Genomic DNA, 27,395 nt, shown 5'->3' on the forward strand with positions numbered 1-27,395 from the left:
ATTCAGGAGGGTTCAGATTCAGCTCCTCGGAGGTTTTGGATTCAGGAGGGTTTGGGTTCAGCTCCTCGGAGGTTTTGGATTCAGGAGGGTTCAGATTCAGCTCCTCGGGGGTTTTGGATTCAGGAGGGTTTGGGTTCAGCTCCTCGGAGGTTTTGGATTCAGGAGGGTGCAGATTCAGCTCCTTGGAGGTTTTGGATTCAGGAGGGTTCATATTCAGCTCCTCGTGGGTTTTAGATTCAGGAGGGTTCAGATTCAGCTCCTCGGGGGTTTTGGGTTCAGGAGGGTTTGGATTCAGCTCCTCCCGGGGGGGGGTTCGAATTCAGGGGGTTCAGACCCAGCCCCGGAGCCGCCTGTGACCCCCGGGGGACCACGAGGGGACCCTGAGTCCCCTCCCCGAGGCTCCTCCGGCACCGCGGATCCCCCCGGGGGGGGAAAATCCAAGCCTGGGGAGGGTCCCGGGGGTGCCTCAGGGCTGCAGCCAGGAGCGCAGGTGCCCCTCGGCCAGGGCGATGCCCAGCATGATGCCAGCGCCCAGCAGGAACCCCGCGTTCTGCAGCACGAAACGGCTCCAGGTGCCCTCGCCGGAGCCTCGCAGAGCCTCGGGGAGCTGGGGAAGGGCAGGGGGGGCTCCGTGAGACCCCCGGGACACCCCCAGAACACCGTGAGATCCCCGGACACCCCCAAACCCCTCAGACCCCCCATGAGACCCCCAGACATCCCCAATCCCCTCAGATCCCCCCGGACACCCTCAACCCCCCCCCAGACCCTCCCAGGACACCCCCAGACTCCCCATGAGACCCCCGGACACCCCCAAACCCTCCGTGAAACCCCCGGACACCCCCAAACTGCTTTTGAGACCCCTGGACACCCCCAAACCCTCCGTGACACCCCAGGACACCCCCAGAGCCCCCCAAACACCTTCAAACTCCTTGTGAGACCCCCGGACACCTCCAAATCCCTTGTGAGACCCCCCAGACCCCCCCCAAACCCCCCCTTACCATATCGGCCAGGGCCACGTAGAGGAAGATGCCGGCGGTGGCCGTGAGGAGCCAGGGGGCGAGGGGGGTCCCGCTGTGGCCCAGGGCGACCCCGGCCACCACCCCCAGGCAGGAGAGCAGCGCCGAGAGGAGGTTGAGGAGCAGGAGGGAGCGCGGGGCCGTGCCCGCCCGCAGCAGCACCGCCAGGTCACCTGTGGGTGGCATTGGGGGGGGGTGGCACCGGGGGGTGGCACCAAGGGGGTCCCCAGCTCGGGGAGGGGACAGGGAGGGACACAGGGACTCACCCAGCTCGTGGGGCAGCTCGTGGCAGAGCACGGCCAGGGCTGTGCTGAGCCCGCTGGAGAGGCTGTGGGAGAAGGCGGCTCCTGCGGGAGGGAGAGGGGTCCTCGTCCGCTGTGCCCCTGTCCCTGTCCCTGGATCACCGGGCAGCCCTGTCCCCCTGTCCCCTTGTCCCCTGTCCCCCTGTCCCAATGCAGCCCTGTCCCCCTGTCCCCTTGTCCCCCTGTCCCCCTGTCCCAATGCAGCCCTGTCCCCCTGTCCCGTTCCCGTCCCTATCCTCGTTCCCGTTCCCTCTCCCGTCCCCGTTCCCATCCCCGTCCCCGTGCCCCGTTTCCCGTTCCGCTGCCGTTCCCGGTCGCACCGATGGCCAGCCCGTCGCTCAGGTTGTGCACGCCGTCCCCCAGCACCACCATCCACACGATGTCGGCGGCGCCGGGCCCGGGGGGCAGCGCGGGGCCGTGCGAGTGCCCGTGGGGGGGTCCCGGGGGTCTCGGCTCCAGCTCCGCCTCCGGTGCCGCCAGCGGCCGCAGCTCGGTCCCTGCGGCGGGACGGACGCGCCGGTTCCGGTGCGTGCCGGGGCTCCGGTGGCCGCCGGGGCTCCGGTGGCTGCCGGGGCCGGTCCCGGGGGTCCGCGGAGGGGTGCGGGGGGGTCGTACCTGCCCGTGACGGTGCCAGGTCGGGGGTCTCTCCATGGGGGCGTCCCTGGGGAAAACGGAGGCGTCGTGTGCGGAGCCGGCCCCGGTGCCCGCCCGGTGCCCTCCCGGTGCCCTCCCGGTGCCCTCCCGGTGCCCGCCGCTCTCACCGTGGCCTCCCGGCGGCGCCGCAGCATCGCCAGGAGCAGCTCCAGCACGAAGAGCGCGTAGATGCCCCCCAGCACCGCCAGCCCCTGCAGCACCGCCGGGCTCGGGTCCCCCGGAACCTCCGGGTGCCTCCCCTGCGCCTGGACACCGGCCGGGGAACGGGGATGGGAACGGGAACGGGAACGGGAGCGGGAATGGAAACGGGAGCGGGAGCGGGAGCGGGAGTGGGAACGGGAACGGGAACAGGAGCGAGAGCGGGATGGGAACGAGAACGGGAACAGGAACGGGGATGGGAAGGGGAAGGGGAACGGGGATGGGGATGGACACGGGAACGGGGAGTGGAACGGGAGCAGGAACGGGAACAGAGATGGGGATGGGGATGGGGATGGGAACGGGAACGGAAAAGGGAACGGGAACGGGATGGGGATGGGAGCGGGAACGGGGAACGGGGAACGGGGATTGGGATTGGGATAGAGATGGGTACGGCGGGAGGAGAGGCGCACAAGGACAGGGGGAAGACGTTAGGGTCAGGGTCAGGGTTAGGGTCAGGGTTAGGGTCAGGGTCAGGGTTAGGGTCAGGGTCAGGGTTTGGGACAGGGTTAGGGTTGGGCCCCCGGTGCCACCCCCGGGGTGGGACCTACGTGCGGCCAGAGGTGCAGCAGCGCGTCCCCGCAGAGCGTCCCCACGGCCAGCGCCACCAGGAAGGCCAGGACGGAGCGGAAGGAGCCGCGGGCGCGCAGCGGGAGCAGCAGCACGGCCAGGACGGACGGGAGACTCACCGAGAGCACGGCCAGCAGCGCCCAGCCCAGAGCTGCGGGCACCGTCAGGGGCACGGCCCGAACCGGGCACCCAGAGGGCGCTTGGGGAGGTGGGGATGGGGATCCAGGGGTGGGGAACCCAGGGATGGGGACCCCGGGGATTTGGGGATGGGAGACCCCGGGATGGGAGAATGGGGGTCCCAGGGATGAAGGTCCCAGGGATTTAGGGACAGAGACCCCAGGGATGGGGATTCCAAGGGTGCGGGAATGGGGGTCCCAGGGATGGGAACCCCAAACATGGAGACCCCAGGGATTTAGGGACAGAGACCCCAGGGATGAGGGAATGGGGATCCCAGAAATGGGGACCCCAGGGATGTGGGAATGAGGACCCTGGGATGAAGACCGCAGGGATTTAGGGACAGAGACCCCAGGGATGAGGGAATGGGGATCCCGGAAATGGGGACCCCAGGGATGTGGGAATGAGGACCCTGGGATGGGGAACTCAGGGACGGGAGAATGGGGGCCCCAGGCATGAAGACCCCAGGGATTTAGAGTCCAGGAATGTGGTAATAGGGACCCCAGGGATGGGGACCGCAGGGATTTAGGGACAAGAACCCCAGGAATGGAGACCCCAGGATCAGGAATGGGGGGCCAGGGGGGACACAGGGATGGGGGAACGGGGGCGCCTTGGGGGTGCAGGGATGGACTCCCCCACCTCATAACGGGGACGGGGGACCCCAGGGACCCCCAGGGACGAGTGAGGCGGGGCCGGGGCCCGGCTCGGAGCCCCGGGCTGGGGTTACCTGGCCAGAGGGCCCCCCCCGGGGGAGGCAGCGTCACCTCATCGCGGTGCCGGATGCAGACGCGGCTGTCGATCTGGTAGAGCAGCGCCGGGCAGAGCAGCGTGAACTGCTCCGGTGTCAGCTGCGCCACCGAATCCAGCCCGAAATTCCCCAGCAGCTGCGTCACGTTCAGGCACTGCGGGCGGGGGGCTCCAGCTGAGCTGGGGGGGTCCCCCAGAGCCCCGGGACGCGGCACAGCGCGACCCCCCCGTCCCCTCTCACATCATCGTGCGGGTGGTCGGCGCTGGAGTGCTCCAAGCCCAGCACCCTCCCCAGCAGGCTGAGGCTGGGTCGGTACTCCCGGGGGACCCCCGCGGCACCGGGGGGCTCGGTGGGCACCGCCTGGGGCCAGCTCGGCGGCTGGGAGGGCGGGGGGCTGCGGGAAATCGGGGTGCTGAGGTCAACGGATCGACATCTCTGGTCCCATTCCCGTTCCCGTCCCCGTTCTCGTTTCCATCCCCGTTCCCGTCCCCGTTCCTGTTACCTTTCGTCACTCCCGTTCCCGTCCCCATCCCCGTCCCCGTCCCCATCCCCGTCCCCGTCCCCGTTCCCGTTCCCCTCCCCGTCCCCCGTAACCGTTCCCGTTCCTGTTCCCCTCCCCATCTCCGTCCCCGTTCCCCGCTCTCGTTCCCGTTCCCGTCCCCGTTCCGGTTCCCATTCCCCTCCCAGTTCCCGTTCCCGTTCCCCTCTCCGTCCCCCGTTCCCGTTCCCGTTCCCCTCCCTGTCCCCATCCTCCTCCCTATCTCCGTCCCGGTTCCCCGCTCTCGTTCCCGTTCCCCATTCTCCTCCCCGTTCCCATTCCCGTCCCCGTTCCCATTCCCGTCCCCGTTCCCGTTCCCGTTCCCATTCCCGTTCCCGTTCCCGTTCCCGTTCCCGTTCCCGTTCCCGTTCCTGCGCTGAGCCCCCCCGCCTTGCCCAGCGCAGCCCCTCGGGGATGGAACCCCCCGGTACCTGAGGGGTCCCCCCGGTATCTGACGGGTCCCACCGGTATCTGAGGGGTCCCATCGGTACCTGAGGGGTCCCCCCGGTACCTGAAGGGTCCCCCCGGTATCTGAGGGGTTCCCTCGGGTACCTGAGGGGTCCCAGCGGTACCTGAAGGGTCCCCCCGGTATCTGACGGGTCCCCCCGGTACCTGAGGGGTCCCAGCGGTACCTGAAGGGTCCCCCCGGTATCTGACGGGTCCCACCGGTACCTGAGGGGTCCCACTGGTACCTGAGGGGTCCCCCCGGTACCTGAGGGGTCCCACCGGTACCTGAGGGGTCCCCCGGTATCTGACGGGTCCCACCGGTACCTGAGGGGTCCGCCGGTGCTCAGAGCCGCTTCCCCGCCGTGCTCCCACAGCGGGTGCCGGTGCCGGTGCTTGTCCTGCTGCACCTCCAGCAGGTCCAGGTGGCTGACGTGGCCGTGGCCGAGCTCCTCATGCTGGATCTGCACCACCTGCACCCTGCCCAGCCCGAGGCTGCCCAGCAGCCGTGCCAGCCCCTCGGAGGGCAGCGTTCCGTTCTCGCCGTACGCCCCGAACAGCTGCCGGAGGTAGTAGCCGTGCTCCTGCTCCGCGTCCTCCGGGAGCCGCCCCGGGGTCCCCGCGGTGCTCGGAGCCCCCCCGGCCCCCAGAACCAGCAGCGCCAGCGCCGGGGCCAGGAGGAGCCCAGGGCGGCTCATGGGGTCGGATCCCGCGGCTGGAGCTGGGGAAAAGGGGGGGGGACAGAGCGATTTTGGGGTCACCCCAAAGCGGGGGGGTCTGTCCGATGCGGCCCGAGCGTGGGGAAAGCGACAGGCGGCGGCAGGGTCACCTCCCGGGACACGTGCGGTGGCACCGGGGACACCCCGAGCAGGGGGATTGGGGATTTAGGGGGGGGACGCGGTTGTTGTGGCCCCTCCCCGCCAGCCCTGTGGAATTTGGGGGGTCACGGGGACCACAAGGAGGGGGGGGACAGAGCGATTTTGGGGTCACCCCAAAGCGGGGGGGGTCTGTCCGATGCGGCCCGAGCGTGGGGAAAGCGACAGGAGGCAGCAGGGTCACCTCCCGGGACACGTGCGGTGGCACCGGGGACACCCCGAGGAGGGGGATTTGGGGGGGATTTGGGGGGGTTTGGGGTTGATTGGGGGGTACGCGGTTGTTGCGCCCCCCTCGGGGGGGGGGGTTTGGGGTGGAATTTGGGGGGGATTTGGGGAGGATTTGGGGGGATTTGGGATTTGGGGGTACGCGGTTGTTGCGCCCCCCTCGGGGGGGGTTTGGGGTGGAATTTGGGGGTCACAGGGAGCACAAGGAGGGGGGGGGGACAGAGCGATTTTGGGGTCACCCCAGCGCGGGGGGGTCCCTGCGATGTGGCCCGAGCGTGGGGAAAGCGACAGGCGGCGGCACCGGGACACGTGCGGCGGCACCGGGGACACCGCGAGGAGGGGGATTTGGGGGGAATTTGGGGGGATTTGGGGGGAATTTGGGGGGAATTTGGGGGGATTTGGGGGTTTCGCGGTTGTTGCGCCCCCCCCGGCGGGGTTTGGGGTGGGGTTTGGGGGTCACAGAGACCACAAAGGGGCGGAGGGGGGACACACAGCGGGTGACCCTCGTCCTTGAGGCGAGGTTTTGCAACGGGCGCGGGGTTTAGGGGGAGTTAATGTTTCACCGGGACGGAGATAAAAAATATAAAAAATAAATATAAAAAATAAAAAAAATGAAACCCTCGGGACCCCCCAGCCCCCCCCACCCACCCCAGCACCGGGGGGGAACCGGGGTGGCCGCCCCCCCCCCCCCCTCCACGTGCGACACCGGGAAATCCCCGGAGCCTCCGCCCCGGTGTCCCCGTCCCCCCCCATCGCTCCCCGCACCTCACGGGGGTCCCCGCCCTCACCGGAGCCCCCCCAGCCCCGTTTGGCTACGCCCCCCCCCCACCCGCGGGACCCCTCCCGGTCCCACCTGAGCCCCCGGTGTCCCCTCGCTGTCCCCGAGCCCGTCCCGCGCCCGTCGCGCCCGACCCGGGGGGGGCCAAGGGTCAGCCCGGAGCTGCTCCCAGCCGGCCCCGGTACCGGGAGGGGCCGCGGGGAGGGGTCCGGGCAGAGCCGCTGAGGCGGGGGCAGAGCTCGGTTCTTTATTAACGCATCCCGATATGGGGCGGGCACCGGATGGAGCCCCCCGGGACCCCCGAGCACCGGAGGAGGGGGTCCGGACCAGCCCCGGGTCCACCGGGAACCCTCTCCCCATTACGGACTTGGGGAACCGGGGATGTCCCGGTTGTGGCGGTACCGGGGATGTCCCGGAGGGGTCCGGGCAGAGCCGCTGAGGCGGGGGCAGAGCTCGGTTCTTTATTAACGCCTCCCGATATGGGGCGGGGAGCGGGGGGGCACCGGATGGAGCCCCCCGGGACCCCCGAGCACCGGAGGGACACCGGGAACTTTGGGATTGGGGAAACCGGGGACCCCCCCGGTTGTGGCGGTACCGGGGGGGGGGGTTCCGAAGGGATCCGGTGGGGAGTGCAGAACACCGGGCACGTCCTCCCCGTTACGGCCTTGGGGAACCGGGGACCCCCCCCGGTTGTGGCGGTACCGGGGATGTCCCGGGGGGGTCCCGGGGGGGGTCCCGGGGGGTCCGGAGCAGCACCGGGGGAACACCGGGAACTTCGGGATTGTGGAAACCGGGGACCCCCCCCGGTTGTGGCGGCACCGGGGATGTCCCGGTGAGGTCCCGGGGGGGGTCCCGGGGGGGTCCCCGTTATCTCTTGCCGCTCCTCCGGGTCTCTTTGCCGTTGCTGACGGGGCCGGGCTGGCTGCGGGTGATGCGGCCGCTCGGGGGGTGCGCGGGGGGGCCCCCCGGGCTCAGCCCGTTCCCGTTCTGGCTCTCGGGGGCTGCGGGGAACCGGGAGGTGAGGGGGGGGTGCCGGGGGGGTACCGAGAGGGGTACGGGGGGTACCGGGGGGGGTACCGGGGGGTAATGGAAGGTGATGGGGAGGTCCCGGGGGGTAACGGGGGGGGGGGGGGATACCGGGGGATCTTGGGAGGTGAGGGGGGGGTACCGGGAGGTACCGGGGGCGTATGGGGGGTACCGGGGGAGGGGGGTACTGGGAGGTGAAGGGGGGGGGGTACCGGGGGGTACCGAGAGGTGAGGGGGAGGTCCCGGGGGGTACCGGGGGGGGTACCGGGAGGGGTACGGGGGATACCGGGGGATATTGGGAGGTATGGGGGGGGGTACCGGGAGGTGAGGGGGGTGCACCGGGGGGTACCGGGGGCATATGGGGGGTACCGGGAGGTGAGGGGGGGGCGTTACCGGGGGGTACCGGGGGGGTCGGGGGGCGGTACCAACCTGGGGGGGCGGCGGGGGGGCCCGGGGGCGGCTGCGGAGCTGCCGGGGCGGAGCCGTCGGGTGGGGCCTGGGGAGGGGATGGAGAACCCCGAGTGTCACAGAGGGGGGGTTTGGGGGGAATCCGAGGGAAATTGGGGGGTTTTTGGGAAATCTGGGGAAATTCGAGGGAAATTGGGGGATTTGGGGAAAATTTGGGGGGGTTTGTAAAAATTTGGGGTGATTTGTGGGAAATTTTGGGTGGTGGGATTTGGGGAAATTTGGGGGAGGATATAGGAGAAATTTGAGGGAAACTCAAGGAAAATTTGGGGGGATTTGGGGGAAATTTTGGGGCGGGATTTGGGGAAATTTAAGGGGAATTGGGGGAAATTTGGGGGAGGATATGGGGGAAATCTGAGGGAAATTCAAGGGAAATTTGGGGAAAACTCAGGGTAATTTGGGGGAGAATTGAGGGAAATGTTGGGGAGATTTGGGAGAAATTTGGGGTAAATCTGTGGGGATTTGGGGGAAATTTGGGGGTGGATTTGGGGGAAATTGCGGAGGATTTGGGGGAAACTTGGTGGGGATTTGGGGGAAATTTGGGGGGGGGTTAGGTCAAATTCATGGGGATTTGGGGTAAATTTTGTGGGATTTGGGGTAAATTCGTGGGGATTTGGGGTAAATTCGTGGGGATTTTGGGTAAATTCATAAGGATTTGGGTCAAAATCAGGGGAAATTGGGGTGATCCCCCCCTGACCCCCCAAACTCACCCCCTTGCCCTGCGCCTGCTGTGCCACGTACTCGGGGTTGGGCTCGCTGAAGTTGGGCACCTCGGAGTAAACCATGCAGAACCTGCGGGGATTTTGGGGTTTGGGGCAAATCTGGGGGGTTTGGGGCACATTCGGGGGAAATTGGGGGAAATTTAAGGGAGATTTGGGGCAAATTTGTGGGGATTTGGGGGCAGATTTGGGGGAAATTAGGGAGAGTTTGGGGGAAACTTGGTGGGGATTTGTGGGAAATTTGGGGTGGATTTGGGAAAAATTTGTGGGGATTTGGGGCAAATTTGGGGCAGATTTGGGAGAGAATTGGGGGAAATTTAAGGGAGATTTGGGGCAAATTTGTGGGGATTTGGGGGAAATTTGAGTGTGGATTTGGGTGAAATTAAGGCGAATTTGGGGGAAATTTGGGAGGATTTGGGGGAAAGTTGGTGGGGATTTTGGGGAAATTTGGGGGTGGATTTGGGGGAAAATTGGGAGAGATTTGGGGTGGATTTGGGAAAAATTGGGGGCAATTTGGGGGAAATCAGGAAGAATTTGGGAGAAACTTAGGGGGGATTTTGTGGGGCAGTTTGGGTGAATTTGTGGGGATTTGGGGCAATTTGGGGATTTGAGGTCCCCTCGACCCCAGAACCCCCCCAAAAACCTCAAAACCCCCCCAAAAACCCCAAAACCACCCCAAAAACCCCCTCCTTACTCCCCAATCTTCTGCAGGTCCCCCCCTCGGCCGGTGTAGAGCGTCAGGCAGCCCTTGAAGACGGAGGCGTAGCTGAGGATGAGGAGGATGGGGAAGGTCAGGCAACCCACCCCAAATATCCCCCAATTTTCCCCCAAATCCATCCCCAAATTTCCCCCAGATCCCCGCTAAATTTTCCCCAAATTTTCCCTTAAATTTCCCCCCAATTCTCCCTAATTTCCCCTAAATCCACCCCCAAATTTGCCCCAAATCCCCACAATTTTTTCCCAAATCCACCCCAAATCTCCCCCAAATCCACCCCCAAATTTGCCCCTAATTCCCACAAGTTTCCCCCAAACCCCCCAAATTTTCCCCCAAATCCCCGCTAAGTTTCCCCCAAATTCTCCCTCATTTCCCCCAAATCCACCCCCAAATTTGCCCCAAATCCCCACAAATTTTTCCCAAATCTCCCCCAATTTTCCCCCAAATCCATCCCAAAATTTCCCCCCAATCCCCGCTAAGTTTCCCCCAAATTCTCCCTCATTTCCCCCAAATTGCCCCAGATTTTTCCCAAATCCACCCCAAATTTCCCCCAATTTTCCCTCAAATCCACCCCCAGGTGTCCCCAGGTGTCCCCAGTACCCCTTGTTGAGGCAGATGATGTCTCCCGGCTGGATCAGGTTGCCCACATCGCCCCAAATACCCCCAATTTTCCCCAAAATTGTCCCCAATTTTCCCCCAAATCCCCTCCCCAGTGTCCCCAGGTGTCCCCAGGTGTCCCCTGTACCCCTTGGTGAGGCGGATGATGTCCCCAGGCTGGATCAGGTTGCCCACATCGCCCCAGATTTTTCCCAAATCCACCCCAAATCTCCCTCAATTTTCTCCCAAATCCATCCCCCAATTTCCCCCCAATCCCCGCTAAGTTTCCCCCAAATTCTCCCTCATTTCCCCCAAATTGCCCCAGATTTTTCCCAAATCCACCCCAAACCTCTCCCTATCTTCCCCCAAATCCCCTCCCCAGGTGTCCCCAGGTGTCCCCAAGTGTCCCCAGGTGTCCCCTGTACCCCTTGGTGAGGCGGATGACGTCCCCAGGCTGGATCAGGTTCCCCACATCGCCCCAGATTTTTCCCAAATCCACCCCATTTTTCCCCCAATTTTCCCCCAAATCCCCTCCCCGGTGTCCCCAGGTGTCCCCAGGTGTCCCCAGTGTCCCCTGTACCCCTTGGTGAGGCGGATGATGTCCCCAGGCTGGATCAGGTTCCCCACATCGTCCCACACCGAGATGTTGATGCTGCCGCTCTTGTCGGCCACTTTGCACGTCCGAACCTCGTGGCCGTCCTTGGTCTTGGTGACCCGGCCTGGAGGGGTCACGGGGGTCACGGGAGGGGTCACGGGGGTCACGGGGGACAGCAGGGGACACCGCGGGTGGCACTCACCCGTCTCCAGCACGATGAAGATCAGGTTGAGGTTCTTGAGGCCGGGTTTGACGTCCTTGACCAAAGTCTCGGAGCTCATGGTGGCAGCGCGGGCTGAGGGGACACGGGGGACACTGAGGGGACAGCAGGGACACGGGGGGGACAGCAGGGACACTGAGGGGACACTGAGGGGACATGGGGGACACTGAGGGGACACTGAGGGGACATGGGGGACACTGAGTGTCACTGAGGGGACACTGAGGGGACTGAGGGGACAGTGAGTGGCACCAAGGGGACAGGGAGTGGCACTCGTGGGGACAGTGGAGACACGGAATGGGACCCATGGGGACAGAGGGGACGAGGCACCAAAGGCACCAGTGGGACAGGGAGTGGCACTGAGGGGACACAGAATGGGACCCGCGGGGACACTGGGGACACTGGAGGGGACACTGGGGACCGGGGGGACATCGGGAATGGGGAGGGGACACCGGGAACCGGCGGGACACGGGGGAGGGAGTGGGACACCGGGGACAAGGGACCGAGGGGACACCGGGGACAGAGCATGGGGGACTCCGGGGACCGAGGGACACCGGTGGTGGCAGTCCCGGGACCGTCCCGCAGGGAGCGGGATGGGACAGCCGGGATGTGGGACCGGGACACCGGGTGGGGGACACCGGGAACGGGACATTGGGACCGGGACACCTGGAATGGGACACCGGGAACGGGACACCGGGATGTGGGACCGGGACACCGGGACCGCGGGACCCGGGGGTGGCCCATGGGGACATCACTGCTGGACACGGGGACCGCAGGGACGGGACCACCGGGGACCAGACAGCGGGGATGGAACCACCGGGAACCGGCCAGCACCGGACACCGGGAACGCCACGGTAAGAACGAGACACCGCGAACGGCAACGCGAAGGCAGCACCGAGAGGGACGGAACACCGCGAGCATCCCTGCGGGGAACCGGGACCACCAGAGCGCGGGGGCCGCCGGGACACCGGGAACGGGACCGCGGGAACGGGGCTACGCACGGACGGCACTCCGGGGCCACCGGAACCGGGAGCAGAACCAGGACCGGGACCGGGAGCGGGAGCGGGAGCGGGGCCGCGCTCCCGTCCCGCCACCAGGGGGCGCTCGCAGCTCCCGCCGCGCTCACCGGGCACGGCGCCGCCGCCGCCGCGGGCGCTCCCGGAAGTCCGCAGCGCAGCCAATCAGAGCACGGGAAGGAGCGTGACGCGCTACGCTTCTAACCAATAGCGATGCAGAGAGGGCGGGATTATGGGGATAAGCCACGCCCACTCCACACCGCCCCTACCACCGAGTTCCGGCCAGAGCGGCATTTCCGGCGCGGCACTTCCGGTGCGGCGGGGCCGGGCGGCGGCACCGGGAGGAGGCCGCGGCCGCCGCTGAGCCCCGAGCGGCCCCGAGCGGGCCGGGCCCGCCGCCCGCGGTACGTGCGGCTGTGGGGGAGGCACCGGAGCGGCTGCCGGGGCGGTCCCGGTAGCACCGGGAGAACTTGGGGAGGCCGCGGGAGGAGCGGGGGAACGTCCATGGAGGAGACCGGGAGAGCCCCCGGGGGGCTCACGGTTCGAGGAGGAACCTCGGGGTGGTGTCGGTACCGGGGAATGAAACAGAACGGAGGCACCGGGGATGGGAACCGGGAACGGCTCCGGTTGGGAATTGTCCGGGAATGGGAGAGCGGAGAGGGAATTTGGGGGAAATCCCGAGGAATTTGGGGGGAAATCCCGAGGATTTTAGGGGAAAAATCCAAGGGAATTTTCGGGAATAATTCGAAGAAATTTGGGAAAAATTCCTTCGAATTATCGAGAAAAATTTTGGGAATAATTTTGAGGAATTTTGGGAATTAGTTGAAAGAATTTTGGAAATAATTCGGGGGAATTTGAGGAATAATCCCAGAAGAAATTGGGGAATAATTCAGAGGAGTTTGGGGAACAATCCCCAGGAATTCAGGGGTCAGGCTGAAGGAATTTGGGGAAAGTCCAGAGAAATTTGGGAAAAATCCAAATATTTTTTGAGGAAAATCTATAGAAATTGGGGGGAAAATCCAGAGAAATTTTGGGGAAAATCTAAAATAAATTTGGGGGAAAATCCAGAAGAATCCACAGGGAATGGGGCTGGAATTCCCAAAAAGCCAAGTATGGATCCCTCTAATCCTGCTGGGCTGGAATTCCCAAATTTCTGAGCTTTGATCCCACTGGGAAGAGGGCTGGAATTCCCAAATTTCTGAATGTGAATTCCTGGATCCCACTGGGCTGGAATTCCCAAATTTCTGAGCTTTGGTTCCAGCGGGAATGGGGTCATAATTCCCAAATTTCTGAGTGTGGATCCCAGTGGGAATGGGGTTGAAATCCCCAAATTTCTGAACCCGAATCCCTGGATTCTACTGGGCTGGAATTCCCAAATTTCTGAGCCTGAATCCCACTGGGAATGGGGCTGGAATTCCCAAATTTCTGAGCCTGGATTCCTCTCCAAGGCTGCCTGGGGGCTCCATTATTCCCAAAATTCCCATGAAATCAGCACAGGGGGAGGGAATTTCTCCTCATAGTTGGGAATTCCATATGGAAATCGACCTTTCCTGATTTTCCTGTTTTGTTTTTTTTTTTTTTTTTTCTCTTTTTTGGGATCAGATTCATGCCCTGCGGGAGAGGAGAGGGAAAAATGGGAGAATTTGGGGAGGAATTCCCTGCACAGAGTGAGGCCAGCGCAGCCCCGAGTCCTGCCAGGAGGAATTCTGCCACGGGAGGTAAATCCAGGTCCAATTTCATGGGAATTCCTTCAATAATTCCTCCAATCATTCCTTTGTTCCTTTTCCTTTCCTTTTTCCCATGGGAATTCCTTCAATCCTTCCTTTGTTCCTTTTCCCTTTTCCTGTTCTTTCCTTTTTCCTTTTTTTTGGGGGGAATTCCTCCAATCCTTCCTTTGTTCCTTTACCCTTTTCCTGTTCTTTCCTTTTTCCTTTTTTTTTGGGGAATTTCTCCAATCCTTCCTTTTTTCCTTTTCCTGTTCTTTCCTTTTTCCTTTTTTTGGGAATTCCTCCCATCCTTCCCTTATTTTCCTTTTCCTTTTTCCTTTTTTAAAATTTCTCCAATCCTTCTTTTTTTTTTCCATGGGAATTCCTCCAATCCTTCCCCTTTTCCTTTACCCTTTTCCTGTTCTTTCCTTTTTCCTTTTTTGGGAATTCCTGCAATCCTTCCATTGTTCCTTTTCCTTTCCTTTTTCCCATGGGAATTCCTCCAATCCTTCCCCTTTTCCTTTTCCCGTTCTTTCCATTTTTTGGGGAATTCCTCCCATCCTTCCCTTATTTTCCTTTTCCTTTTTCCTTTTTCGAAATTTCTCCAATCCTTCCATTTTTTCCCATTGGAATTCCTTCATCCCTCCCTTTTCCTTTTTCCCTTTTTCCTTTTCCTTTCCTTTTTCCTTTTTTGGGAATTCCTCCAATCCCTCCTTTTTTCCTTTTCCTTTTCCTTTATTTCCAATTTTTTCCTTTTTTAGGAATTCCTCCAATCCCTCCTTTTTTCCTTTTCCATTTCCAATTTTTTCCCTTTTTTGGGAATTCCTCCAATCCTTCCCTTTTTTTCCCCATGGGAATTCTTCCAATCCCTCCTTTTTCCATTCTGAGGAGATCCCAGAGGAGTTTTGGGATGAACCTGATGAGATCCCAGAGGAGTTTGGGGTTTGGGGAAGATCCCAGAGGAATTTTGGGATGTGCCTGGTGCAATCCCAGAGCTTTGGGAAGTTCCCAGAGCTTTGGGAAGAGCCTGGTGCGATCCCAGAGGAGTTTTGGGATGAGCCTGGGGAGATCCCAGGGTTTTGGGTTTTGGGAAGATCCCAGAGGAGTTTTGGGATGGGAGGAGGGGCTGTTCCCGGAGCTGTTCCTGTCTCTGCATTTCTGGGAACCCCTTTCCCTGCAGGGAATTTTCTGGAAGCACCTGATTCTCTCAGGGAACTTTCCAGAGCCCTCCAGAGGAGCCTCCCCAGCTGCCCCGATCCCGTGGGAAGGGCTGGGCTGGGATTTGGGGCCGTTCCAGGCCCGGGAGCAGCCGTTGGTCCTTATCAGCCCCTGCTCCTTATCAGCCCCTGGGGCTGTGGGGTTTTTTTTCCCAGGGGATTTTTGGGATTAAAGGAGGGACCTGGAGCTGCTCTGGGGACAGGGAGGGGACAAAGTCCCTCCTGTGCCACGGTGGGGGACACGGGGTCACATCTGTCCCTCTGTCACCGGCTCTGCTCCTCGGCTGGGGCACATCTGGGCAGGGACAGGGCGCAGGAGCTCGGCACAGCTGGATATGTTTGGGAGGCCACATCTGGATGTGGAACAGCAGCAAGGCCAGGCCTGACCCGTCCCCCTGAGCTGGGCACAGCTGGAATTCCCAGGGCCCCTCACAGCTGGAATTCCAGGGGTGGGCACAGCTGGAATTTCTGCCCTGCACAGCTGGAATTTCTGCCCTGCACAGCTGGAATTCCCAGGGCCCCTCCCAGCTCCCGGGGCCCTGTCCCGGTGTCCTCCCCCGCCCTCCCCTCCCCTCTCCTGCCCCTCCCGTTGGGGTTTGGGGTGGGGACTCCAGGGACTCCTTATCGGGCCTTTGTCACCGCCTTTGTCACCTTTGTCACCGCTCTGTCACCGCCTTTGATTTCGGGGAGGGGCCCCGGGAGCGGCAACGGCCGGGGCAGAGCTCAAGGCCGGCCCTGGAGGAGGGGAAAGGGCTGGAGAAGGGAATTTCCTGGGAATGCTGAGCTGGGAAGGGGCTGGAGAAGGGAATTTCCTGGGAATGCCAAGGGAAGGGGCTGGAGAAGGGAATTTCCTGGGAATGCCAGGCTGGAAACGTTTCCATGCCCAAAGCCTGACGTGCCCAGCTCCGCAAATCAAATAAGCCACCCCAAAACCACCCCAAGAACCCCAAATCAAACCCACAAATAGGAAATTCAGGGTTAGGATTTAAGGTTGGGGTTCCCAGGATTGGGATTTGGGTTCCCAGGATTGGGGATTTGAAAACCCTTCCCAACCTTTTCCTGTAGGACCTTGGAGTTTAAACCCTGGTAGATCCCAATCCCAGGGGCTGGAAAGGCTCTGGGAAGACCCAAAAAGTCCTAAGGGACCTAAATTCCTCCCCATCCCTGACCCAAAGGAGCTCCAGAGGAGACGGGTTTGACTCAAAAACCCTTCCCAACCCTTTCCCTGCAGGACCTTGGCCATCAAACCCTATTAGACCCCAATCCCAGGGGCTGGAGTGGCTCTGGGAAGACCCAAAAAGCTCCAAGGAACCCAAATTCCTTCCCTCCAAGGAACCCAAATCCCTGACCCAAAGGAGCTCAAGAAGAAACGGGTTTGACTCCAAAACCCTTCCCAACCCTTTCCCTGCAGGACCTTGGCCTTCAGACCCTGGTAGATCCCAATCCCAGGGGCTGGAATGGCTCTGGGAAGTCCCAAAAAGTCCTGAGGGACCCAAATTCTTTCCCATCCCTGACCCAGGGCACCCCAAGAAGAGACTGGTTTGACTCAAAAACCCTTCCCAACCTTTTCCTGTAGGACCTTGGACTTCAAACCCTGGTAGATCCCAATCCCAGGGGCTGGAATGGCTCTGGGAAGACCCAAAAAGCTCCAGTCCCCAAGATACCCAAATACTTCCCCATGGAGCCAAAGGAGCTCCAGAAGAAACAGATTTGACTTAAAAATCCTTTCCATGCAGGACCTTGGCCTTCAAATCCCAATCCCAGGGGCTGGAATGGCTCTGGGAATACCCAAAACCCTCAAGGAACCCAAATCCCTCCCCATCCCTGACCCAGGGGACCCCAAGGAGATTCAGGTTTGACTCAGAAATCCTTTCCCTGTAGGACCTTGGCCTTCAAATCCCAATCCCAGGGGCTGGAATGGCTCTGGGAATACCGAAAACCCTCAAGGAACCCAAATCCCTCCCCATCCCTGACCCAGGGGACCCCAGGGAGATTCAGGTTTGACTCAAGCCCCAAGGGTTTGCCCCATCCTGGGTGTCCCTGACGCGTTTTGCCCCGCAGGGTTCTGGCGCCGGTGACGAGCGATGGGGTATGATGTGGCTCGGTTCCAGGGGGACGTGGACGAGGACCTGATCTGCCCCATCTGCAGTGGGGTCCTGGAGGAGCCAGTGCAGGTAGGACCCACCTGGGGACAGGGTGGGTGCAGGTAGGACCCACCTGGGGACAGGGTGGGTGCAGGTAGGACCCACCTGGGGACAGGGTGGGTGCAGGTAGGACCCACCTGGGCATGGTGTGGGACATGGTGGGTGTAGAGGTGGCACTCAGGGCTCTCCTGGAGATCGAGTCCATCTTGGCCTTGACAATCTGGGAGGTTTTCCCAACCCCAGCTGTTCCATGCATGACTCCATGAGGGATTCCATGAATGGTTCCATGATTGATCCCATGATTGATCCCATGATCAATGCCATGACTGAAGGAGCAGAGGTGGCACTCAGGGCTCTCCTGGAGATCAGTCCCAGCCTGGCTTCGATGCCCTGGGAGGTTTCCCCAACCCAAGCATTCTATGGAGTGATCCCATGGAACTATTCTATGGAATGATCCCATGAGTGATCCCATGATCAATGCCATGATTGAACCAGCAGAGGTGGCACTCGGGGCTCTCCTGGAGATCGAGTCCATCTTGGCCTTGACAATCTAGGAGGTCTCCCCAAGCCGACCATTCTATGAATGATCCCATGATCAATGCCATGATCAATGCCATGACTGAACCAGCAGAGGTGGCACTCAGGGCTCTCCTGGAGATTGAGCCCATCTTGGCCTCGATGCCCTGGGAGGTTTCCCCAACCCAACCATTCCATGCATGACTCCATGAGGGATTCCATGAATGATCCCATGATCAATCCCATGACTAAACGAGCAGAGATGGCACTTAGAGCTCTCCTGGAGATCAGTCCCAGCCTGGCCTCAATGCCCTGGGAGGTTTCCCCAACCCAACCATTCCATGATCAATCCCATGATCAATCCCATGAGTGATCCCATGATCAATCCCATGACTGAACCAGCAGGGGTGGCACTCAGAGCTCTCCTGGAGATTGAGTCCATCTTGGCCTTGACAATCTGGGAGGTTTTCCCAACCCAACCATTCCATGATCAATCCCATGATTGAAGGAGCAGAGGTGGAACTCAGGGCTCTCCTGGAGATTGAGCCCATCTTGGCCTCGGTGCCCTGAGAGGTTTCCCCAGCCCAGCCATTCTATGGAATGATCCCATGAGTGATCCCATGATCAATCCCATGACTGAATGAGCAGAGGTGGCACTCAGGGCTCTCCTGGAGATTGCGCCCACCTTGGCCTCGGTGCCCTGGGAGGTTTCCCCAACCCAACTATTCCATGAATGATCCCATGAGTGATTCCATGATCAATCCCATGAGTGATCCCACGATCAATCCCATGACTGAACCAGCAGAGGTGGCACTCAGGGCTCTCCTGGAGACTGAGCCCACCTTGTCCTCGGTGCCCTGGGAGGTTTCTCCACCCCATCCCGCGTGACCCTTGCCGTTCCCCGCAGGCCCCGCACTGCGAGCACGCCTTCTGCAATGCCTGCATCACGCAGTGGTTCTCGCAGCAGCAGACGTGCCCCGTGGACCGCAGCGTGGTGACGGTGGCCCACCTGCGCCCGGTGCCGCGGATCATGCGGAACATGCTCTCCAAGCTGCAGATCACCTGCGACAACGCCGTCTTCGGCTGCACGGCCGTGGTGCGCCTCGACAACCTCATGGCTCACCTCAACGACTGCGAGCACAACCCCAAGCGCCCCGTCACCTGCGAGCAGGGATGCGGGTGAGGGCGGGCACGGGGTGGGGATGGGCATGGGGCGGGGATGGGCGTGGGGTGGGCACTGGGATGGACACGGGGTGGGGATGGGATGGGGATAGACATGGGATGGTCACAGTATGGGCATGGGATGGACACAGGATGGGGATGGACACAGGGTGGGCACTGGAATGGACATGGGGTGGGGATGGGATGGGCACAGGATGGGCATGGGATGGACAAAGGATGGGGATGGGATGGACACTGGATGGGCTTGGGATGGACACAGGATGGGGATGGGATGGATACAGGATGGGGATGGACATGGAATGGCCCTGGGATAGGCACAGGAATGGTCACTGGGATGGACATGGGGTGGGGATGGACACGGGATGGTCACTGGGATGGACATGGGGTGGGGATGGACACAGATGGTCCTGGGATGAGGATGGTCATGGAATAGCCCTGGGATAGGCACAGGAATGGGCACTGGGATGGACACAGGGTGGGCGTGGGATGGTCATGGAATGGGGATGGTCATGGGATGGGGATGGACGTGGGATGGACACAGACATGGGATGGGCACAAGAATGGCACTGAGATGGACACGGGGTGGGGATGGACATGGGATGGGCATGGAACAGGCACAGGAATGGCTCTGGGATGGACACAAGATGGCCATGGAATGGGCACAGGATGGACACTGGGATGGACACAAGATGGTCCTGGGATGGACATGGGAATGGCCCTGGGATGGACATGGGAATGGCCCTGGGATGGGCATGGGAATGGCCCTGGGATGGACATGAGATGGACACAGGATGGGGATGGTCATAGGATGGGGACGGACACATAGAACTGGCACAGTCTGGGCACTGGGATGGGCACTGGGATGGACATGGGATGGGGATGAACCCAGGATGGGCACAGGGATGGGCACTGGGATGAACATTGGCATGGCCATGGAATGGCCACAGGAATGGCCCTGGGATGGACATTGGCATGGGGATGGGCACAGGACGGTCATGGAATGGGCACAGGATGGACCCTGGGATGGCCATGGGATGGGACACCTCCAGGAGAGGTTCAAGTTGGACCTCAGCAGGAATTTCCTCCTGGAAAGAGCTGCCAGGCTTGAGAACTCCTCAGGAAGGCAGCAGAGCAGAAAAACCCCATTTATCCCCCAAATCCTCCTCCAGCCTGACACTCAGATCCTTTCCACACCTGAGTTACCTCTGGGAGGTGTAAATTCCCCTAAATTGGTGCCTCCACCTTTTTTCCCCTCTGCTGGCAGGTTGGAGATGCCCAAGGACGAGCTGCCCAACCACAACTGCATCAAGCACCTGCGCTCGGTGGTGCAGCAGCAGCAGACGAGGATTGCAGAGCTGGAGAAAACCTCGGCCGAGCACAAGCACCAGCTGGCAGAGCAGGTGGGCAGCAGCACCTGCAAGGGCAGGTTTGGGGTGTTGGGAACTGAAATCCCAAAAAAAAAAAGGGGGAAAAAGTGGTTGGGGAAAGGTGTGGGCTGAGTGGGATTGGGCTAGGCCATGCTAGGGGCTCTAGAAATCACAAAATCGCAAAAAAAAACCCTCAAAAAATTCCTTAATCCCCCCCAAAAAAAAGGCTGTGGGGAGATGTGAGTTGAGTGTGGCTCTGTGGGATTGGGCTGGGAAGGGGAAGGTTGGGAGGTTTGGACACTAAAATTAAAAATAAAAGGGGAAAAAAAGGCTGTGGGGAGGTGTGAGTTGAGTGTGGCTCTGCAGGGGTTGGTTGGGCCACATCAGGGATTCCAGAAATCCCAAAAAAATCTCAAAAAAATCCCCAAAAAAAAGGCTGTGGGGAGTTGTGAGTTGAGTGTGGCTCTGTGGGATTGGGCTAGGCCATGCCAGGGGCTCCAGGAGTCCCAAAATCCCAAAAAAATCTCAAAAAAATCCCCCAAAAAAAGGCTTTGGGGAGGGGTGGGTTGAGTGTGGCTCTTCAGGGGGTGGTTGGGCCACACCAGGGACTTCAGAAATCCCAAAATAATAAAAAAATCCCCAAAAAACAGCAAAAAAATGTGCTGAGGGGAGCAGTGGGTTGAGTGGGGCTCTGCAGTAATTTTTTATGTTGTAAAAGATCTGATTTATTTAAAGGATATAAGTTAAATCTGTTAGTAATCATTATTTATTGTTCTAATGAGTTTTGTCTGTTTTGACATCTTCATTCAAAGTTTTTATTAATGTTTACATTTGTATTTATTATCTTTGTAAGATTAAAAGGAAAAAAAAAACAAGGGGCGAGTTTGGGTTGTTAGGCACCAAAAAACAAGGAAAAAAAAAAAAAAAAGGAAAATTTTTGGTGCTTGGACACCAAAATCCTCACAAAAAAAAAAGGGAAAAAAGGGGTAATTCTCATTCCAAATTCTATTTTTCCCTACTTTGGCAGAAGAGGGACATCCAGCTGCTCAAGGCCTACATGAGGGCGATCCGCAGCGTCAACCCCAACCTGCAGAACCTGGAGGAGACCATCGAGTACAACGAGATCCTGGAGTGAGTGCGGGGCCTTTGGGGGCTTTTGAGGGAAATTCATTGGTTTTTTGAGGGAAATTTGTTGTTTTTTGAGGGAAATTTGTTGATTTTTGAGGGAAAGTTGTAGGTTTTGGGGGGAAATTTGTTGATTTTTGAGGGAAATTTGTAGGTTTTGGGGGGAAACTTGTTGAATTTTGCGGGAAACTAATCAGTTTTTGAGGGAAATGTGTAGGTTTTGGGGGGAAATTTGTAATTTTTTGAGGGAAATTAATCAGTTTTTGGGGGAAATTTGTTAATTTTGGAGGGAAATCCGTTGATTTTTGAGGGAAATTTGTAGGTTTTTGGGGGAAATTTGTTGATTTTTGAGGGAAATTTGTAGGTTTTGGGGGGGAAATTTGTAATTTTTTGAGGGAAATTCATCAGTTTTTGAGGGAAATTTGTAGGTTTTGGGGGAAATTTGTTAATTTTTGGGGGGAAATTTGTTTATTTTTGAGGGAAATTTGTCATATTTTGAAGGAAATTCATTGATTTTTGAGGGAAATTCATTGATTTCTGAGGGAAATTTGTAGGTTTTGGGAGAAAATTTGTCATTTTTTGAGGGAAATTAGTCAATTATTGAGGAAAATTCGTTTATTTTTGAGGGAAATTTGTAGGTTTTGGGAGAAAATTTGTTTATTTCTGAGGGAAATTTGTTTATTTCTGAGGGAAATTAGTTGATTTTTGAGGGAAATTTGTTATTTTTTGAGGGAAATTTGTTGATTTTTGAGGGAAATTTTTAGGTTTGGGGGGGAAATTTTTGGATTTTGGGGGAAATCAATTGTTTTTTGAGGGAAATTCATTGTTTTTTGAGGGAAAGTCATCTTTATTTGAGGGAAATTAATTGATTTTTGAGGGAAATTCTATTATTTTTGAGGGAAATTTGCTGGTTTTTGAGGGAAATTTGATGATTTTTGAGGGAAATTCCATGATCCCACCCCATCCCTGACCCCTCTGAGTGTCCTGAGCTGGCTGAACCCCCACAGTCCCACCCCAATCCCCCATCCCTGACCCCATTATGTCCCCCCAGCTGGGTGAACCCCCACAAATTCACCCCAATCCCCCATCCCTGACCCCATTATGTCCCCCCAGCTGGGTGAACCCCCACAAATCCACCCCAATCCCCCATCCCCGACCCCGTGTGTCCCCCCAGCTGGCTGAACCCCCACAAATCCACCCCAATCCCCCATCCCTGACCCCATTATGTCCCCCCAGCTGGCTGAACCCCCACAGTCCCACCCCAATCCCCCATCCCTGACCCCGTTATCCCCTCCCAGCTGGCTGAACCCCCACAAATTCACCCCAATCCCCCATCTCTGACCCCATTATGTCCCCCCAGGTGGATGAACCCCCACAAATCCACCCCAATCCCCATCCCTGACCCCATTATGTCCCCCCAGCTGGGTGAACCCCCACAAATCCACCCCAAACCCCATCCCTGACCCCATTATGTCCCCCCAGCTGGGTGAACCCCCACAGTCCCACCCCAATCCCCCATCTCTGACCCCATTATGTCCTCCCAGGTGGGTGAACCCCCACAGTCCCACCCCAATCCCCCATCCCTGACCCCATTATCCCCTCCCAGCTGGGTGAACCCCCACAAATCCACCCCAATCCCCCATCCCTGACCCCATTATGCCCCCCAGGTGGGTGAACTCCCTGCAGCCGGCGCGGGTGACGCGCTGGGGCGGCATGATCTCCACGCCGGACGCCGTCCTTCAGGCCGTCATCAAACGCTCGCTGGTGGAGAGCGGCTGCCCGGCCTCCATCACCAACGAGCTCATCGAGAACGCCCACGAGCGCAACTGGCCCCAGGGGCTGGCCACGCTGGAGACCAGGCAGATGAACCGCAGATACTACGAGAACTACGTGGCCAAACGCATCCCCGGCAAGCAGGCCGTGGTGGTGATGGCCTGCGAGAACCAGCACATGGGAGAGGACATGGTGCTGGAGCCGGGGCTCGTCATGATTTTCGCTCACGGAGTGGAGGAGATATGAGAGGAGTTCGCCTAGGGGTGGAGAGGAGGGGGTTGGTGGAGGAGATGGGGAAAAAATCCAGCTTGGGACAAGTGAGGGTGTTCTGGAGTTGGGATTTTTGCTCGTGGCATGGAGGAGATATGAGAGAAATCCACCTTGGGATGGCAGGGGTTTTCTGGAGTTGGGATTTTGGGGTTGTGATTTTTGGTCATGACGTAGAGATCCAAAAAAATCCGACTCGGGATGGTGGGGGTTCCCTGGAGTTGGCATTTTGGGGTTGTGATTTTTGGTCATGACGTAGAGATCCAAAAAAATCCGACTCGGGATGGTGGGGGTTCCCTGGAGTTGGGATTTTGGGGTTGTGATTTTTGCTCACAGAGTGGAAGACATCTGAGAAAAATCCATCTCAGCATGGCAGGGGTTTCCTGGAGTTGGGTTTTTTGCTCGTGGGTGCTTTTTGTGTGGAGGAGATGTGAAAAAAATCCAACTCCAGGTGGCAGGGGTTTCCTGGACTTTTAGGGTTTGTGATTTTCATTCATGTCATGGAGGAGAGCTGAAAAAAATCCAACTCTGGGATGGCAGGGGTTTCCTGGACTTCGATTTTTGGGGTTGTGATTTTCGCTCATGGCGTGGAGACCCAAAAAAATCCAGCTCTGGGATGGTGGGGATTTCCTGGATTTGGATTTTTAGGGTTTGTGATTTTCACTCATGCCATGGAGGAGATCTGAGAGAAATCCACCTAGGGATGGCGGGGGTTTTCTGGAGTTGGCATTTTGGGGTTGTGATTTTTCATCATGACATAGAGATCCAAAAAAATCCTACTCGGGATGGTGGGGGTTCCCTGGAGTTGGGTTTTTGGGGTTGTGATTTTTGGTCATGGCGTGGAAATCTGAGAAAAATCCACCTTGGGATGGCAGGGGTTTCCTGGACTTTTAGGGTTTTCGTGATTTTCACTCATGGCATGGAGGAGATCTGAGAAAAATCCAACTTGGATTTGGGTTTTTGGGGTTCATGATTTTCACTCATGGCGTGGAAATCTGAGAAAAATCCAGCTCGGGGATGGTGGGGATTTCCTGGATTTGGGTTTTTGGGGTTGTGATTTTTGCTCACAGAGTGGAAGACATCTGAGAAAAATCCAACTCTGGGATGGCAGGGGTTTCCTGGACTTTCAGGGTTTGTGATTTTTCACTCATGCCATGGAGGAGATCTGCGAAAAATTCACCATGGGATGGTGGGGGTTTTCTGGAGTTGGGATTTTGGGGTTGTGATTTTTGCTCATGGCATGGAGATCCAAAAAAAAATCCACTCGGGGACAATGGGGATTCCCTGGATTTGGAATTTTGGGGTTGTGATTTTTGATCACAGCGTGGAGATCTGACAAAAATCCAACTCAGGACAGTGGGGGTTCCCTGGATTTGGGTTTTTGGGGTTGTGATTTTTGCTCATGACGAGAAGATCTGGGAAAAAAAAAAAAAAAATCAACGGTTCCACCACCTCAGGATGGTGGGGGTTCCTTGAACTTTGGTTTTTAGGGTTTGTGGTTTTCCCTCACAGCATGAAAACCTGGAGATCTGAAAAAATCTCCTCAGGACAGCGGGGCTTCCCTGGACTCAGAATTTTGGGGTTCCCTGGACTCGGAATTTTGGGGTTCCCTGGACTCGGATTTTTTGGGGTTCTCTGGACTCTTGGGTTCCTGACTCGATTTTTTGGGGTTCCCTGGACTCGGAATTTTGGGGTTCCCTGGACTCGGAATTTTGGGGTTCCCTGGACTCGGATTTTTTGGGTTTCCTGGACTCGGAATTTTGGGGTTCTCTGGACTCAGATTTTTGGGGTTCCCTTCTGGATTGGAGCCGTTCCAAACCCAGCTCAGCTCACCCTGTTCCAAGAGGGGGGAGTGGGGGCTCCAGACCCCTCGGGGGTCCCCCAAACCCCTCAAGCTCCATCTCCTCTCTGCAGTTTCCACCTGGCCAGGTGTCCCCAAATGGACACTCCCGGTGTCCCCAGCCCTGCAGTGGGGGCTCCTCGGCCCTGGGGACCCTCCTGTCCCCTTCTTTTCGTGCATGCCCCATCCCCTGACCCCGGGAGCATCTCCCACCTCCTCCCAATCCGTGTTTGCCTCTGCTCTCTCCACCCTTGGTGTTATTTTTCCAGACATTCGTGATTGTGGTTCTGTATTTTTAATTTTTTTTTTTTTTTTGTACTTCATTCTTTTTTCTTTTTTTTTTTTTTTTTGACCTTTTCTTATTTTTACTCTCCCTTTTTATTTGATTTTCCAAGTAACCGTGGGCAGGCACCTCTGGCCTGGGTCCGTGGGACTCATTGGGAATTTAATTTAATTTATTTGCATTTATTTCAATTTTTTTTTTTTTTTTTTACCATTGTTTCTCCTCCCGGCAGATCCGGCAGGAGGCAGGGATTGAAGTGATCAATAAACAAAATTCTGGTTGCTTTATCCCCATTTTGGGGGCCTCCTCCTGCACCCCAAAACCCTCCCCGTGTCAGAGGGGGCTCAGTTTTGGGGTAAAAATGGGTGGGTTTGGGGCTGTTCTCCCCGTGCTGGGGGGATTTGGGGATTAATAAATGTCACTACTGAGAGGGAATGGGGGTGGCTGAGGGTCCTGGGGGGTTCCCCCTGTCCCGGAGCCCCCCCAAATGTGCTCCCCAAAAAGGATGAACCTGCCCCCCCCTTTGAGAGAGAGAGAGAGGGCCCAGAGTGGGGTTCCCTAAAAAAGATCATAAAAGGGGGGTCCCCACTGTTCCCACCCCAAAAGGAGCTGGGACAGGGGGGTCCCCGCCCCTAAAAGAGCTGGGATTGAGGGGTCCCTACCCCAAAAAGAGCTGGGAATGGGGGGTCCCCACCCCTAAAAGAGCTGGGATTGAGGGGTCCCCACCCCTAAAAGAGCTGGGATTGGGAATGGGGGGTCCCTACCCCTAAATGAGCTGGGAATGGGGGGTCCCCACCCCTAAAAGAGCTGGGATTGAGGGGTCCCCACCCCAAAAAGAGCTGGGATTGGGAATGGGGGGTCCCTACCCCTAAATGAGCTGGGATTGAGGGGTCCCTACCCCTAAAAGAGCTGGGAATGGGAATGGGGGGTCTCCACCCCTAAAAGAGCAGGACCCGGAGTGGGGTTCCCACTTCTGCCCTTAAAAAGGTCATAAAGGGGGGTTCCCACTGTTCCCACCCTAAAAAGAGCTGGGGCTGAGGGTCCCCACCCCAAAAGGAGCTGGGACTGGAGGGTCCCCACTGTCCCTACCCCTAAAAGAGCTGGGACTGGGACTGGGGGGTCCCCACCCCAAAAAGAGCTGGGATTGGGGGGTCCCTACCCCTAAAAGAGCTGGGACTGGGACTGGGGGGTCCCCACCCCAAAAAGAGCTGGGATTGGGGGGTCCCTACCCCAAAAAGAGCTGGGGCTGGGACTGGGGGGTCCCCACCCCAAAAAGAGCTGGGGCTGGGACTGGGGGGGTCACTACCCCTAAAAGCGTCGGTACCGGGGCTGGGGGGTCCCTGCTGCTCCCACCCCATTAAAGGAGCCTGCATTAGAGGGGGTTCCCCATTATTCCCAACCCTAAAAGAGCCGGTACCGGGGCTTGGGGAATCCGTGATGTTCCCGCCGTTAAAGGAGCCGGTACCGGAGGCAGAGCGCGTGCTCTGCCGCCGTTAAGAGCCGGTAACCGAGCGAGGATCCCTATGGTTACCCCCGTTAACAGAGCCGGTACCGGAGGCTGAGGCTGTGTCTTCCCCACTCTTCCCGCCCCTAAAAGAGCCGGTACCGGGGCTTGGGGAATCCGTGATGTTCCTGCCGTTAAAGGAGCCGGTACCGGAGGCTGAGACTGTGTCTTTCCCGCTGTTCCTGCCGTTAAAGGAGCCGCTACCGGCGGGCGGGAGGCTCCGTGATGTCCCCACCGTTAAAAGAGCCGGTACCGGAGGCTGAGGCTGTGTCTTCCCTGCTGTCCCCACCGTTAAAAGATCCGGTACCGGAGGCTGAGGCTGTGTCATCCCCGCTGTTAAAAGAGCCGGTACCGGGGCTTGGGGAATCCGTGATGTCCCCGCCGTTAAAAGATCCGGTACCGGAGGCTGAGGCTGTGTCATCCCCGCTGTTAAAAGAGCCGATACCGGAGGGAGCACCGTATGCTCGCCGTTACCGGGAGAGCTCCCACGCGTGTCGCCCACCAGCAAAAGGGAGCGTGGCGTCACGGACAGGATTCGAACCTGTGCGGGGAAACCCCATTGGATTTCGAGTCCAACGCCTTAACCACTCGGCCACCGTGAC

At 58.7% G+C, this 27,395-nt stretch overlaps 3 protein-coding genes and 1 non-coding gene across 7 annotated transcripts; 1 reads left to right on the plus strand and 3 right to left on the minus strand.

Annotated features, from left to right (window-relative positions):
• Positions 1-231: 231 nt before the first annotated feature.
• SLC39A5 (solute carrier family 39 member 5) lies at positions 232-5,339 on the minus strand. Its single transcript, XM_054517680.1, has 10 exons — positions 4,969-5,339; positions 3,900-4,053; positions 3,639-3,813; positions 2,719-2,888; positions 2,080-2,217; positions 1,934-1,979; positions 1,639-1,815; positions 1,283-1,363; positions 999-1,189; positions 232-607 (listed from the first exon to the last, which is right to left on the minus strand). The coding sequence occupies exons 1-10, from the start codon at positions 5,337-5,339 to the stop codon at positions 467-469; spliced, it is 1,644 nt and encodes a 547-aa protein (XP_054373655.1). The 3' UTR covers positions 232-466.
• A 1,413-nt stretch (positions 5,340-6,752) lies between these two features.
• NABP2 (nucleic acid binding protein 2) lies at positions 6,753-12,011 on the minus strand. 4 transcript variants are annotated; one of them, XM_036400030.2, is made up of 7 exons: positions 11,980-12,011; positions 10,839-10,931; positions 10,622-10,760; positions 9,424-9,495; positions 8,721-8,802; positions 7,975-8,041; positions 6,753-7,520 (listed from the first exon to the last, which is right to left on the minus strand). In XM_036400030.2, exons 2-7 carry the CDS (start codon positions 10,915-10,917, stop codon positions 7,387-7,389), a joined length of 573 nt encoding a protein of 190 aa, XP_036255923.1. In that variant the 5' UTR covers positions 10,918-10,931; positions 11,980-12,011; the 3' UTR covers positions 6,753-7,386. The 4 variants fall into 4 exon arrangements, with proteins under 4 accessions (XP_036255923.1, XP_036255921.1, XP_036255922.1 ...); XM_036400028.2 differs by lacking the exon at positions 11,980-12,011 and adding an exon at positions 11,855-11,957; XM_036400029.2 differs by lacking the exon at positions 11,980-12,011 and adding an exon at positions 11,855-11,939 and having other exon boundaries at positions 10,839-10,951.
• A 160-nt stretch (positions 12,012-12,171) lies between these two features.
• On the plus strand, positions 12,172-24,582 carry RNF41 (ring finger protein 41). Its single transcript, XM_036399977.2, has 7 exons — positions 12,172-12,273; positions 13,472-13,587; positions 16,854-16,966; positions 18,360-18,631; positions 19,899-20,034; positions 21,029-21,132; positions 22,794-24,582. Exons 3-7 carry the CDS (start codon positions 16,877-16,879, stop codon positions 23,143-23,145), a joined length of 954 nt encoding a protein of 317 aa, XP_036255870.1. The 5' UTR covers positions 12,172-12,273; positions 13,472-13,587; positions 16,854-16,876; the 3' UTR covers positions 23,146-24,582.
• A 2,731-nt stretch (positions 24,583-27,313) lies between these two features.
• TRNAS-CGA (transfer RNA serine (anticodon CGA)) lies at positions 27,314-27,395 on the minus strand. The gene has a single exon. It is a non-coding gene; the product is annotated as a tRNA-Ser (tRNA).

This window comes from Molothrus ater, chromosome 30 (assembly GCF_012460135.2).
Source record: "Molothrus ater isolate BHLD 08-10-18 breed brown headed cowbird chromosome 30, BPBGC_Mater_1.1, whole genome shotgun sequence".
NCBI lineage: Eukaryota > Metazoa > Chordata > Aves > Passeriformes > Icteridae > Molothrus > Molothrus ater.

Coding starts and splice junctions, on each gene's coding strand:
- SLC39A5 (XM_054517680.1), bottom strand. CDS start 5,339: ATGAGCCGCCCTGGGCTCCTCCTGGCCCCGGCGCTGGCGCTGCTGGTT. Junction 4,054..4,968: donor AGCACCGGCGGACCCCTCAG/GTACCGGTGGGA, acceptor GATTTCCCGCAG/CCCCCCGCCCTCCCAGCCGC. Junction 1,816..1,933: donor CCTGGCACCGTCACGGGCAG/GTACGACCCCCC, acceptor GTCCCGCCGCAG/GGACCGAGCTGCGGCCGCTG.
- NABP2 (XM_054517746.1), bottom strand. CDS start 11,505: ATGTCCCGTTCCCGGTGTCCCCCACCCGGTGTCCCGGTCCCACATCCC. Junction 10,761..10,838: donor CTTCATCGTGCTGGAGACGG/GTGAGTGCCACC, acceptor TGACCCCTCCAG/GCCGGGTCACCAAGACCAAG. Junction 9,496..10,621: donor ATCATCCGCCTCACCAAGGG/GTACAGGGGACA, acceptor CCTCATCCTCAG/CTACGCCTCCGTCTTCAAGG.
- RNF41 (XM_036399977.2), top strand. CDS start 16,877: ATGGGGTATGATGTGGCTCGGTTCCAGGGGGACGTGGACGAGGACCTG. Junction 16,967..18,359: donor TCCTGGAGGAGCCAGTGCAG/GTAGGACCCACC, acceptor CGTTCCCCGCAG/GCCCCGCACTGCGAGCACGC. Junction 18,632..19,898: donor ACCTGCGAGCAGGGATGCGG/GTGAGGGCGGGC, acceptor CTCTGCTGGCAG/GTTGGAGATGCCCAAGGACG.